The following is a 15,176-nucleotide window of genomic DNA, read 5'->3' on the forward strand; positions in this document are numbered from 1 at the left end:
GTGTGAACATTTTAGCTTTTACTAGTGTGGGATTTTAGTGTGGGTATTCACCACAAACCTTGTTTTTCCTGGAGAGTAACTTTTTTTTATATATAATAGGCAAGAAAAGGTGACCAGTTTCCTCTGCTCAGTGACATTCTGCAGAGGAACTAATTTTGTATGACATCTACAAGTATGTCTTTGCTGCACTTATACTGTGTTCCAATAGCGTAAGGAGTTCAATTGAAGAATTGTTATTTTGGTAGACTTGTGCCTTTATGATGTTATGTAGCCTAGCGAGGTAGTTCCCAGTGCGCCATGTGGGAGAATTCTATATTTCTTTACAGAGTAACCAACCACCCCTCTGTTGCTATGCCTTCCCTCCTGAATTATATAATCACCCAACCTAAAAAAAGTCATGGGTTTCCCTGGAGACGTGAGTTTTGGCACATCATTCTTTCTGTCACACTCCCTCCTCTCAGTCTCTCATCTGTTTTCTCTCTCTCTCTCTCTTTTCCCCTTCTCCCTTTCTCACTCTGTCTGTCTTCTCCTTTTCGGTGTGTCGATCTCCACTCTAGCCATCCTACCCTCCTCCTACGTGAGAAATCCCCGTTGCTGTGGACTTGTACTATTGCAGGGACACTGCATCCACTAGCCGTTTCTTAAATGTCACCCAATAGCCGGCGCCTCTTCATCGGCAAGGCATCAAACGCCTGTGCCTCACTGCGTTTCAAAAGGGCTAACCATCCAGCAAAAACTAAATGTGTTCTTCATCCTTGGGCTTTCGCTTTTACAAACAAGTTGCATCTCTGCTTCATTAGCTCGGTTTCTTTTGAAGGTCATAAGCGGAGAGTCCCGAGAGCGCGGTGCCCTCCGTGATTGGGCCTGGACATGGTACTCCTCGCCTCTGCACGCCGTGTAAACACTAACTGACTGAGACATCCTGCGGCCTGAAGTGTGGGCATGAAAGTTTGGACAACATGGAGAAATTGGGCATGGGAGATTTCAGCACGTTGCGTCAGCATCTTTCTCTTCATCTCCTCCTCTTGCTTTCCCATTCTGTAGCTTTTATGTGTTCTTAGTGGGCCGACAGCCAATTCAATAAGTGCACTTCAGACTTTTTTTTTTTTTTTTCCCCCACTCCCGTCTACCTCGCCGTCAGTCATCACCTGCGTTTGGGAGCAAATTGTCCTTTTAACTAGGCAGGTGGGCGGGCGGGAGCACTGAGATGCGGATGCCGTGCTCCTCTAGCCTGGCGCGCTCACCCCCCACTGATGCGCCCCCGCTGATGCCCCAGCCGTCAACGCGCTCACCCACGAGCAGCGCCAAGCCGCGGCGTGCCTCACGCACATGTGTGGGCGCGCTGGGTGAATGGCACTTCTCTCCGAGTAAACAGCGAGAAATGCACTGCAGTACTTGATCGATTTATTTCAGGCTACAGGCCCTAATCCAGATCCATGGCGTCTGAAGTAGCTCCTTCAAACTGCTCACAAAGTAAACAAATGCGAGATTGGTCATTGTAATCTCCTCCAGTCTGAAGGATTTCACAGTTTATTTATTGCATGTTTGGGGGCCGAGGCTGAATGGATAATTGTGTGCGTTGTTCTGCTCTCATGGGCGAGGAGAGGCCTGCTTAGGGACGTAACTGCGGCATCCCGTACCGGTGACAGGCCCGTAAGTGGCAGACCCTGACACGCAGCGGCTGAAGCAGTGCGGGAGTGTGCCGGCGGTCATTAGCATCCGAGTGGTCTACCTCTACCTGCCGCAGCTCCACCTGCCATCCCTCGTTAGGCTCGCGGGCCCAGACGCTCCAGGCTGGAAGTGTCTCTCTCTAATTGCCAGTTTCCCGTCATCAGCACGGACATGTTCACTGAAACGTCCGGCTGGCATGCAGAACTTCCATGTTGAGAGACACTGATGTCCAGGCTGTATCTGCTGAGGTGTTTACTGCAAAGAGTGACAGAGACAATAGGCCAGGCCGTTCATCTTGAGAAGTGTGTTCCACTCAAGTGCAGCCTTGGTTCTGTGCTCTTGATTTTTATCCTCCCATCTCCATCTCTCTCTCTCTGTCACGGTGTTGTAAGCATGGCTCCCATGCATGTGTTGAAGGTGAACAGAATGGCCTGCAATGTGAAGACGTATGAATCGTCCACCGAGATGGCCATTAGAGTCCGGTGGTGTGAGACTGGAGGTTGAGTTTGTGGCTGTGGCAGCGCCGGCGTGGTGTTGTGCATGGCCTCATAAATTATCCACAGGTCTGATGGGGGAGGGAAGGAATGTCACCTGCCCTTGGCTGCATTTGTCATCTGTCAGCAACACTTGCAGCAGATACACCCTGATTTACGTTTGTCCTAGCCTATTCACTACCTTTGTGTTTGTATTGGCTGTGTGTGTGTGTGCGTTTTGATGTGCATGTCAAAGTGTGTGTGTGTTTGTAAAAGGTAGAATGCTATTCAGAAAATTGCACAGTGCACAGTAAATGTTCCACTGTGCATTGAGACTATTGCTTGAAATAATCTATCAGCATAATTACAGTTTACTCCGACACATTTCCTGATCGCCCCCTGCACCTATGTGTGTGTCCTCCACTCTCCCCCATTAGATCCCGTACCTGGCAGATGGCGTGCGTATCCACGGTGAGAAGGTGACTGAGGCGCTGAGGCCCTTCCACGAGCGCCTGGAGGCCTGCTTCAAGCAGCTCAGGGAGAAAGTGGAGAAGCAGTACGGGGTCAAGACTCTGGTGAGACTCCCTCAAGGGCTTCCTCCTGTGTGTGTGTGTGTGTGTGTGTGTGTGTGTGTGTGTGTGTGTGTGTGTCTGTCTGTCTGTCTGTCTGTCTGTCTGTCTGTGTGAACTTTACAACTTGGATAAGTTTAAGGGAGGAAAGTGTAATGAGACTTATGACCTACAGTAGTCCCCAAGTTTACTTACACCAATCAGGGCTGTCAATCAGGAAGGCTAAACCTGTAATCCTCTATGGGCTCGCCACTATGCCCTAACAGTAATGATTTCACAGATCATCAACAGTAATGATTTCACAGAAATGGGGAAAAATTAGAAAGTTAAAAGTTTATCAAATACTCAAAAATGCCATGAAGGCAAATCTGAAAATGTGCGCTTAGCTAACCAGATCGGTGTGTCCACAGCGTCTCAAGTGACCTTCCTTGGCTGGACCTTGGTATTAAGTCCATATATTAAGTGTGCTTGGGCTTTGTGTACTCAGCGGTGTTGTGCACACAAATAGCAAATTGCAGCCAAGCGACCTTGTTTTTACTCCATTACTACAAAGTGGCCAGAGCTTATTTATCACCCCTCCAATGCCTCCCTCTGCTACTGCCTGTACCCAATCTTTCACCGGTCGCCGACAAACCCGTGGTGCCCGTCGCACACAGCTCTCTATTGTGAACGGAGCTGTGGGCTTACAACCTGGGCGCGGCGGTGGCAGCTAGTACTTATTGATGTTGGGAGGGGTGGGGGGTATTTCCCTTATGTGGATTGGACCAGGTGCCCTCTGTGCAGCAGCTGTAGTGGTGGTGGGGAGGGGGTAGGTGGGGGGTGCTAGCAGCAGTAGCAGCGGTAGCATGATGGATCCCCTCACAGAAGACGGCTCAAGGACACAGGCAGCAGGACTAGGGCACGTTTCTCAACACCTCATTTAGCCAAGGAGACTCATGGGGGGAAACTGCAGGAGAGAGGTCTTTGGTTGATATTCAGGTGAGGTGCACTCGTAAGGGACTGTGAAGGTTTGTTTTTGGAACGATAGTTTGTTTGAAACTCTGTGCTCTTAGTAGTATAGTATATTTTTGGGTAAATACTGTTGATTGTCTCACTCTCGACCTGTGTGTGTGTGTGTGTGTGTGTGTGTGTGTGTGTGTGTGTGTGTGTGTGTGTGTCTGTATACGTCTGTGTGTGTGAACAGCCAGGGGCGGACGAGCGTCGTGGCGGTCAGAGGCCCCGCTCTATGGTGCGCTCCTTCACCATGCCCTCCTCCCAGCGGCCACTGTCTGTCGCCTCGGTCACCTCCATCTCCTCCGACAACTCCCCCTCCAGGCCCGGCTCTGATGGGTGAGTAACCACGGCAACGACCCATCCATCAGCAGGGCTAGCAGGGCGTTCGCGCTCCCTCGCTCCCCCTCTCTTGCTTCCAGCATGCTTTCACACCACTCATATGGAAATTCTCACCTGTGAGGTCAGCACCTGTACATTTTCAGTGATCCGCTAATCATGCCGACGGTCCCACTTCTAGCGATTAAGTCGCCTCGACTCTTTGTTCCTCCACTGGCTGTCAGAGTCGCCTCCGTTATTGGGAAACAGCACAGCACAGCCTTCGCTCGCAATCCCTGGTTCAGACAGCAGGACATTCCTTTCAGAAGGGAGAAAAGCCTCCTTTGATCAAGCAATTGAGATCATTTGCAAATATCAAAACAGTGTTATTATCCAGACACCACATTGAAAAGATGCCAAGAATCAAATGGTCAGTAAAAAAAATGCAAGGAAGAGAACACCCTGACTACATCAAGGAAATTCTTGAAGGTCTTGTTGGGTGCAATCAATATCCTGCCAATTACTATGCCTCTGGAAGGGAATTGATGCTATTGGCTGCAATGAGAGGCCCAATCAGAGGTCCCCAACTACTGTGAAAGATTCATTAGTGACTTAGCCTGGGAAAAAACAACCTTTCAGTGATGCGCTCATAAAGACTCTCTGTTAGCAAAGGGCAGTGCGGTGCCTGGGCTCTTATTTGATTATTTAATCCATCTCATTAAAAGGACCGGCATTTGCCCCGACACAGTGGCTGGATCATAGCCACACATGAAAGGCCTAATGAGCAAGATGGAGAGCCCCACAAAGGCAGTGTGACTACTGAGCGACCATGCTCTCGATGCGTTCCCTGTTTTGGAGGTCACCTTCGGAAGGATTGATGTTTTTGGGGTCGAGTCCGACAATGTTTAAGTCACGAGGTTTGTCAAGTATGAAGCGAAATGAAAGAGACGGGGTCTCTCGGGGACCCACACAGGAGTCTCATTAGCACTTGGTTGAATGAGGAGAGCCTCATCAGTCAGAGTTAACATGCTGGCTGCTAGGATAGCAAAGGCTGTAGCCACACAATCTCCACCAGATGTCAGTAGATATGCGTTCCATAAATCAGTGTTTCCCAAACTTTTTTTTCTGGGGACCCACTTTTTAAAAACGACAGACCATCGCGACCCATTTCACTTCAAATCTACCCTGCAACCACCAATATTGTTTTAGGCCACAGGTTCTCCAACCTTTCTATGCCTTCCCCAACCATACATTCCTATGGTTAGCAGTGTTTCCCACAGAATTGGATTCAATTTGTGGCGGTAGCTGATTTTGACAGGGAGGGGGGGTATTAAGATCGTCTTGGTCACTTTAAGACGTTTGAGGGAACCCTTGCAATTGTAACACAGTTGAAAGACTGCTGATGTGTGGATGCAATTCATAACGTTTTCTACATAGTTAAAATAAAGGTTCGTACTTCTCCTTGGGACAAGCACTTTTGAATTTTGGAAAACACTTTTCCATTTACATCGGGATTTTGCAAACATTCAGTGTCAGAGTCAATAAAATGAGCCCTTCAACGAAATTGACAAGCAGCTGATAGTAGGCTAAGCATGCTAAATTCGACATCCAAACAGTATTCTAACGTTAGCTTTGAGATACTGCTTGATTTCATAAAACTTAGTTTAGTTTCTTCAATGTAGCCTACTATGTTGAGATAAGACCTTAGCAGAGTTTACTTCAATGCAGCAGTTTTAAACAAATTTGCGCAGCATGGTCACGATGCTAAGCGGATTTAATAGCAATGTAGCCAGACGTCTTCTATGCAATGCTTCTATGTGGCAACAACAATCCTTCAACAATTGTGAATAGTTTGTTAAATGCACATGCAGAGGAGTGGCAGCGGGCTACGAGAGAGAGCGGGGCGGGGCAAGGAAAGGCTTCGTGCGTAAAAAGTGCAGCTCAATGGCAATGCAGGGATTTGACCTTATATTTAATTTAAATTAAATTAAATTAAACATAGAATATTCATCTGTGGCGGCCGATTTTTATTTTGTGGCGCCCCGCCACAGATTAGTCAATGTATGGGAAACACTGCTATAGGATCTAGATAGATAGATCCTGCTTTGAACACGGAGAGTTTGGGGAAATTCTGAGAAGCCCCTGGCTGCAGCTTGCAGATCGGTGCTGGGCTCAATGTGGGGCGGAGCGCAACGTTGAGCTCAGCCCACCTTCAGCACGTCTTCTCACGCTGACCATGTCCGTAGGGCCTACCTGGTTTCCTACAAGTTATATTTCTCAACATAATCTCTAAGAAGAATGCTTAAATCTATAAAAGCATTTTCTCAACTTCAAGAGAAAAAAACACGGAGGTTAGACGCTTGTTAGGCTAACAGTAGGGCCTACTGGGTAGGGTCTATAATACATAGGGGAGCTGGTAGCCTACAATTTAACAGCTGTACAAATGTAACAATGTTTTATTCTCAAGATATGGTGTAGTTACGGAAAGATCATAGCATGTAATTCTTACAGCCATCCAAACATGAATGGTCTACTTAATACGACCAGAGATAAAAAGGTGCAAAATTCAAGCATCACGATTTTTTTTTAACCGCAACTGTTTGTTTAAGTTTGCTTTGTGAAATTTGAGCGTGTGGACTTCAATCACATGTCATTCATATCTTCAGTCCCTCTGTTTCAAGTTAACATGAGTGCCATTTATATAGTCATAGCAAATGCAATTAAATGAAAATGAAAATGACCTGTGTGGGTCAATTGTAACCCGTCTCTATGGCAAAATGAACTGATTTTTTCGCGCAACACTTCTGATTGCAAGTTATGGATTTTGATTTTTGTGCCGCGATCACACCCAATTAAAGTTAACAGATCAACTTGAAATATCACTGTTGAACCAAATGTTTCAGACATGTAAGAAATAAGCAGTTTATAAACTATATTTACTGGTTTTATCAAGTGGACCAAAATAAAGGCTATCATAACACTGTGACATATGGTTTGCAATGGCTAATGCAATAAATTAGCTTTAACAGTCATACATTTGGACTTTTTTGTTGATTTTATATGAAAACAAAAGCTCTTTGTTTAAGCCAGCAGGATTCACGATTTTAGAACTTACATTCATGACCCTATACTGTTACAACTGTACCGCACTTTTTTATGGCTGCGTCAAGGTTGTAACAAATGTACATGCCGTTAATTAAAAACATGCACATAAACAATAGGCTAGGCTATATAGAGGCCAATATTATGTTATTATATTATATTATTGTTGCATGTTCCCTTTGGGACTCGCACAGGCTACTAAACTATTAAAGAAAATACCGATAGGCTAGAGATAAAATGCATTGATAATGTTATTGCGATAGGCCTATGTTTATGCAGACTGGATGTAATGATCTTTATAGCGTAGCCTACTTAGATTACCCAAGAAACACCGATGGTGTACAGATTCTAGAAGACTAGGGGGTTAAGGGACATGATTAACGTGGGCAGTAGTTCAAGGAGGATACGCTTTTATAATGAAGCATTGTTCCTTGAGGACATTTGAACTCAGAGTCCGAATAAATAGACGGAGAGGACGGGGAATGACGAGCCCAATGACGAGCTGATTTTGGGCTGAGCTCAACGTTGCGCTCCGCCTCACATTGAGCCCAGCCCCGATCTGCAAGCTGCAGCCAGGGGTAGGCCTACTTGGAAATTCTCGCATGTTGCGCAGTCGTTATTCGTCAGCATAGTAAGCTGTTCCTGTATTTCTAAAAAAAATGTTGTAGGCTAGGCTACGTTGCGCTGTAGACAAATGGGTCCATAACACTGTGGACGTCAATTTCGATGTAAACAACAAATAACTCAAGTCGTTATATTGTATTGTTGTATTATATTATATTGTATAGTCGTTATATCAGAACAAGAGGCTTTTGCGCAATAGCCGGAAGAATGCACCTTTACTTTGGAGTTAGCGGGGTAGAAAACGAGAGGAATAGTGTTTAAAATGTCCATTTAAATTGTAGCCTAATATAATGCACTGTTGTGCATTTTAAATCAGAAATAAGAATGTGAGGAGGTTGCTATTAACTTTAAAGATTGCATCTACAATCGAAACTATCTACATGCAAATTGAATGGCCTTATGTCCGGTCTATGAATGTCTGCTTTAGTTGACAGTAGGTCACTAGATTTTAATCTGTAAAGTTGAGGAGCTGGTATCTGTTAATGTTCGTGCAAATAGGCGGATTCATGTCCCTTGTAGTTTGCAACTGCAAGGTACATGGCAGGCGCCCCACAGAACGGTTTCATTTTGAGAGGTAGATATCCATGCTCTGGCACCCCCCTCTGCGATGCGTTTGTCCCCCAGTTTCATGCGCCAGTTGCATGAGCTTTTATGACAAAACCGTGACTGTGACTTGTAGTTAACAAACTACATCCTAATAGAAAATTGTTAGCTTTCCTGGTATCAGATGACAAATGGTATCAGTTAGGCCTCACACAACATAAATTGTGCTGGCGACCCAAATAAAATCTCCTGCGACCCAGACTTTGGGAAACACTGCCATAGATCACTCAGGCGCCAGGCTCGATGATGTATAACTTTGTGATGATTCAGTGTCCATACGTACTATTCACCAGCTCTTCTACATCTCTGATGGCCCGTCGCAGGTTTACCTTGGAGCCTCTCCTGCCCAAGAAAGTGCACTGCAAATCCCAGGACAAGCTAGACCGCGACGAGCCCGAGAGAGAGCGCAAGGACAAGGAGAAGAAGAAGGAGAAGAGGAACAGCAAGCACCAGGAGATCTTCGACAAGGAGCTCAAGGCCACCGAGATCCCCATGCAGCCTTCTGAGACCGTCATACTCTCAGAGATGGTGAGAGGCACACACACACACACACTCACTCTCTCTCTCTCTCTCTCTCTTTTACATACAGTATGTCAAACTTTCGCCTCACACATTCATCAAAATGCAAATGCAGAAACAGTCACAAGTGTATTCTTCTCATGCATATTCATGTCTATAATGACTTATTCCTGGCATACTCTCACATACATTATGTTAATTGAACGGATAGATCTAGCCACCTTTCCTTTCTCTGGATAGTTGTCCTCGAATAATAAGACATGCTGTGCAGGTTAAGCCAGAGCCCTAGTGGGCACAGCTCTGGTCAAAGGCAGGCGGGCCCTTTGGAGAGAGTAGTGGACGCCTCTTATGTGACGGCTGTAAGCAACCGTTCCTGGACGGACGTGTTCTGGTCTGGCTTTGCCTGCCTCTGTGTCATGATTGATGAAGGTGCTGCCCAGTCCTTTCCGAGCGCTCCTTGTGAAGTGTCACTGCTGGACAGTGTGGATTTTATGCCATCCAGTATTTCAGCACTACTGTGTCAGCTCCCGTCTCCATTCCCCAGCAAAATTGACCATGTCTGAAAATCAATTGTGCTTTCATTGAGAGCGCGGGGGAATGGAGCGGGCCTATCTTTGGCTTTTGGTTGGCTTTTATGTATTTTCAAAAGCGGCCTAATATTTGTGGAGAGATCATCGCCCACGTGTTTGCGGAGGATGAACTAGCCTCTTGAGGATCGGAAAGCAATTTCCCCCTGTAGTGGTCCTCCAGTTCTGTGTTGTGATGTGGCTCATGGGGAATGTATTAGTTCTCAAAAATAGCCCATTTGGATGATGACTCTTGGCACAACTGCTGGGTCATGTTCCTTGAGTGACTGCTGATCACCGTTGTTCCTTCACTTATTTCTACTAATGAACCCATTTCAAAAAGCTCTTTTTCACTCAAAATAACAGAGTTTTAATAGGTTTTTAACACCATGAAATGCTATCTTGTACTGATATGTACTTCACACATTCAAATGTCTGAATCACAAATTTTGAGCTAGAATTATAATTGCAATTTTGAGACATGGAATTATGATTGCAATAATAATTGAAATATTTCCTCACAAGAATGAGAAAATAAATCTAGAACAACTTGCAACAGCACCAACATTTCCTTGATGACGCCTTTGGTGCACAGTTTGTAGCCAGATATGAACTACTGAGGGTAGCTGGTTAGTTATCCAGTATAGTTGACCACCTAGTAGCCATCAGTTTATGGAACTGTGTGGGGGGTAGGGGGGCTGCAAACTAAAATGCCACAACTATAATTTTGAACTACCTGAAATGCCATCTCCTCCTAAAGATGATTTTTAAAGTGTGCCCCCACTTAGAATTTTCTGTCTAAGTCACATTATCCAAGTTTGGCATTTTGATTCTAATGCTTCCAATCAGCAACACACTCACATATACACATGCCCCCCACTCCCTGCTTCTGTCCCTGTGCTAATGTGTTCACATGCACACTAACCCTCTTGCGCTCGCTCTCTCTCTCTCTCTCTCTCTCTCTCTCTCTCTCTCTCTCTCTCTCTCTCTCTCTCTCTCTCTCTCTCTCTCTCTCTCTCTGTTCTCCTCTCAGATCAGTCCACTAAGGCCCCAGAGGCCCAAGAGCCAGGTGATCAACCTCTTGGGCCCCGACCGTCGCCTCTCTGTGTCCCCTGGCCCCCCGACCCCCTCAGCCACGGCAGCGGCAGCAGGGGTCCCTCCTCCTATCACCCCCAGGGCCAAGCTGTCCTTCAGCCTCCTCTCGGGCTCCAGTGAGTACCCCCATCAGCGCCGCATCGACGGAGACATTGATTAGGTCAGCCGTGACCCCACCGTAGCGCCCTGCGTCTAGCCCAGAATTGGCTAACATTTTCTCAGACACCCGCCGCATGACAAGTTAATGACCTGTCTTTGAAAAGGAGAATCGCAGATGGTATTGCTTCCACCTCGGAGTGGTAATTTCAGCCCATTTGTGAACAGCAGCAGTGCTCTAATGAAAATGGCTGTCAGTGTTGTTCCTGGACAAGGTGCACAATGACAGATTCTACGCAGCGACTCTCTGACCTAGATCTGTCCAGCCGAGCTTGTCATATATTGAATTAAACATTAAATATTACACATTGCCCAGACCTGTTCTGTCTCCTGTAAGCATCTCTGGTTAACATACTCAGCTTCAGACCCCTAACCAAGCTTGAACCTCAGCTCTATTTGATGCGTGTTGGGTGGAAGAAATTCACTCCTTGTAGTTCATTTTTGCAGCGTTCACTCAGTGAAACAAGAGCTCCTCGTCCTGCACCTTGTCTCTCTATTTTGTTGATTTATCCCCCCATCTTTGCATCATTCCATGACAGGCAGCCTCTTATTTCATCAACCCACGACCTCCCTATCGCAGACCCCCACCCTCCAACCCTTGAAGGTTGTAGGCGTTACACAGCAGTGTCATCAGCTGCTGCGTCTCCTGAGTTAGCCTGCGGTCCAAACAGGCTGCAGAGAGGATCAGACAACACCCAGACTGTTCCCACGGTGACGTGCACTCTGAGCGTTTGAAGTTGAGGGGGCGGGGTGTTGTGGTTGGGGTCTGCTAGCTTGATGGAGGAGACATTACATCAGGACTGACGAACAGGATTTGAGGTGATTGCAATTTCTAACCCTCTGCCTTTGTGCCGTTGATTGACAGATCTGGAGCTGAACGGGACAGGCTGCGCAGAGAAAGGGGAAGTCCCACCCCCGCTGCCGATGAAGGGCAGCATGGCCGACTACGGGAACCTGATGGACAACCCAGAGCTGGCCAGCCCCACCACACCTCCCCCTCCCCCACCACATCTGAGGGTATGGACCCCAGTCTTACTCAGTCACATTTCCCCCATCAGCCATTGCATGAAAGAGTTTAGATGTGTGTTTATATGTGTGTTTGTGTGAGTACTTGTGTGATTTTATGTGTATACTTGTAAATGGGTGTGGTTTGTATGCATGCAGATGAGTTTGTGCGAGATTGTGTGTGTGCTGGGGTGTGTGGGAATGTGTGTGCATTATGCAAGTGTGTGTTCATGAGACTTTGTATGGCACACTGCTCTCAGCGTGCTTGTGGGTCCAACATGGCTCCCCAGGCCGTTATTGATGTGCGCTTTACAGCATGCGCTCAGCGGCACGGGCTGATGGATGACACGATTACTCCACCTCCCCATCCATCCCCAGCCCCCCGTCCCCTCTCCCCCCCGTCCCCCGTCCCCTCGCCCCCCTCGCCTGGTGCTGTCCTCATAGGGGCTCTCTCCTCCATCTCTCCATCACTCCTGCTCTCCTCTCCGCTCCGCTCCTCTACTCACCTGTCCACTTTGCCCATTCCCCATCCCCCATTCTCTCTTTCTCTCTCTCTCTCTCTTTCTCTCTCTCTCTCTCTCTCTCTCTCCCTCCTCTCTCTCTCTCTCCAGTCCCTCCTCTGTGATCGGCCCTTCACTAATCTTGTTTATCCACTAGTGCGTGTCACAGACAGCTAGTAAAATGGAGTCCTGTGCAGATAACTGGCACAGCGAGGTGACAGTGATTTACTGGGAGCAGATGCTCTCACAATAGAGTGACAGCAGCACCCTCTCACCAGGACTGTGCGTATATACACACACACACACACACACACACACACACACACACACACACACAGAGCCTAGATGGTGTGTATTAGTGTTTCATGCGCACCGCCTGAGCCATTGATCATGTGTTAATCAGTGACATTGAGCCTGGTGTGTCATCAGAAGTTTGAGAGAGAAAGAGCGCAGTCTCTCCTCCCCTGAGGCGGGCGGAAGCAGCAGGGGGGGATGAGAGCAAGTTGAAGGTGAACACCTCCGCACTCACACTCCATGTTATCAAACTTAGACGCCGCACCACAGCAAAGTTCTCTGATAAGAAGAGAATGGCAGTGACGGAGACAGACTCCGACACGCCGCGCGCTACCTTCCGGAAAGCTTTCCACTCCTACCTGTCCTTGATAGTCATCATTAAAGCGCCGAGGTATCAGCTTACAAACCTGAGCCATGGAGGGGGATTACAGAGAATCTATGAGTGCAGAGTCTGGAAGCATGAGGTAAACGAGATGGAGCGGCTGTGTTTGAGAATCCCAGTGGAACCCATCTGTTTGTAGTGTGTGCATTAAAGGGGTTAGCATCTGGGGTGGGTACATTATTTGTCGGTTATTGATTTTTTTTTATTTCCTTCTTCTTCTTCTTCCTCTTGTTCTTCTTCTTCCTCTTCCTCTTCTTCTCTCACTTTGTGTTCTCAGCATCTGCCACCCCCCCCCGAGCAAGACTCCCCCTCCCCCGCCACCGAAGACGACAAGGAAGCAGGCCTCCATCGATTCTGGAATCGTACAATAAGAGGCGACATTAACCTGCCACGAGGAACAAAGAGATTAGAACTGATCTGAACTGAACAAACATTGAAACCCCCCCCCCCCCCCTCCCCCAAAGACTGAATTGAAATTGTGTATTAGTGTTTTAAATGTAGAACCCCCCCCCCCCCCAGTTTTGGCAAAGCTGAATACCTCGTGAAGGTCTGTATCTGCGATCGCTGCTCTCTGCTAGGAGTCTGTGCACTTCACTAGGGAAGCTGTGCAAATGATTAATCAAGCCCTGGAGTGAGCTGTCAGCAGTGGACAGACTTCCTCCTGTACTTCTCCAGGTAACCTCCACAACAGTGTTTTATGAAATGCTTTCTCTCTTTTTCTGATGAGTACATTCTGACCAAGCAACCAATGGCCAACACGGACCACTTTCAGGAAACTGAGGTTTGATTGCTTTATTCTGCAGCGTTTTTATAAGGGTAGTTTTCTCCATATAGCCACACTGTTCTCAGTGTATCACACTGTACAGAGTTGTTTTGTATATATAAATATATATATATGATTTTATTTTTTATTGTTATTTACTTTCTTTGAAAAGTGAATTCATGATGACTTTTATTAACATGACATTAACTGGCATTTTACTCCAAAAAAGGGCTTGTAGGTTTTCCAATGACAGGGACTGTAAAGGACCGTATGTAAATGACCTTGTGATGGATTCTTATTTTTTTTTTTTTTTTGAGAGAGTGTAAACAACTAACTCTCCACCATACTATCATTGTATAGAATTTTGTCATACATTGCTGTAACCATAGATTCCAGTAACATCAAAAATGTTCCAAAATTCACTACTGACTTTGAAATAAACTCTCTAAATGTATGTATTTTTAAATTGGTGGTGTGATTCCATGTCTCTGTGACTTGTCAGAGTCGAGTAAATCAATGCAGATGTAGCTCTTACATCTCGGGTACTCAGACATACTGTGCCTTATCTGGCTTCCAGGTCTGCGGATGTGGCTCAGGCTTGGAGGGAAAGGAAACATGGGTGTCTGCAGGGCTCCTCACTGCGATCCTCTCCACCATCGTGTAGGAATTAGTCAGGCCCTTCATTAAGTCAAGTCAAGTCAGATTTATTTGTATAGCGCATTTAACATGCACAGAGTGCAACCCAAAGCGCTCCACATATAAGACATTGTCATTGACACAGACTAACAAAGACAATAGATGCGGACGGGCGGCATATTAAAAGCGTACCTGTGACACCAAGACATACAAGACATACAACAAACAAATTAATAAATAAAAAAATAAAAAATAAAAATAAAATTAGTCCAATTTCCAACCGGCTGAAAATGTCCAAGGGCAAAGATGACCCGTGTCTTCACGATGCAACACCAACAAAGTTCTTTATAACTGACCAACCCGGAGAATTCACTGGCAGTCTGGAGAGCACTGGAAGGACTAAGTGGCTGGAGAGCCAGGGATGGGGCTCATTTGAATCAGTTGGCCTCTGATAGCAAGGCTTCAACAAGCCGATCAGCTGAAAATAGAAGAAAAAACAAGCAAGTTTAGATACTTCTGCTGTTATGTTGTTTATCGAACATTCGGTCTACCATTCTGGTGTGTCCATACTACAACAGTGGACTTAACGTTAACACTCTCGCCACAAAATGCAGTCAGCATTTCGACACCACTGTGTGTGTGTGTGTGTGTGTGTGTTTGCAGGTGTATGTGTGTGAGAGAGTGTATTTGTGAGAGAGTTTCTGTATTTGTCATTCTCACAGGGTTGTCTCTTAGCAGGCAGAGGATAGCTGGACCTCATTAAATTCCTTGGCAGAGCAAGAGGAGTCAGGGGACAGTGGACTCCACAAAAGCACAGATATTAATGGGAGAGAAATGAGCAATTACCGCGTGGCCCCCAGTGGGATGGAAGAGTCCGGAAAAAAACGGCGGCACTGAGCACAGCACAAAG

At 46.5% G+C, this 15,176-nt stretch overlaps 1 protein-coding gene across 1 annotated transcript in view; it reads left to right on the plus strand.

Annotated features, from left to right (window-relative positions):
- The window catches only part of dock1 (dedicator of cytokinesis 1), a 218,377-nt gene extending 204,281 nt beyond the window's left edge, over nt 1-14,096 (plus strand). The window contains 7 exon segments of the mRNA XM_048233987.1: nt 2,582-2,719; nt 3,897-4,042; nt 8,674-8,878; nt 10,469-10,646; nt 11,552-11,703; nt 13,145-13,158; nt 13,160-14,096. Coding sequence (XP_048089944.1) covers nt 2,582-2,719; nt 3,897-4,042; nt 8,674-8,878; nt 10,469-10,646; nt 11,552-11,703; nt 13,145-13,158; nt 13,160-13,238 — 912 coding nt within the window. The 3' untranslated portion in view covers nt 13,239-14,096.
- Nucleotides 14,097-15,176: the final 1,080 nt, after the last annotated feature.

The sequence above is a fragment of the Alosa alosa genome, chromosome 22 (assembly GCF_017589495.1).
Source record: "Alosa alosa isolate M-15738 ecotype Scorff River chromosome 22, AALO_Geno_1.1, whole genome shotgun sequence".
Lineage (NCBI taxonomy): Eukaryota > Metazoa > Chordata > Actinopteri > Clupeiformes > Clupeidae > Alosa > Alosa alosa.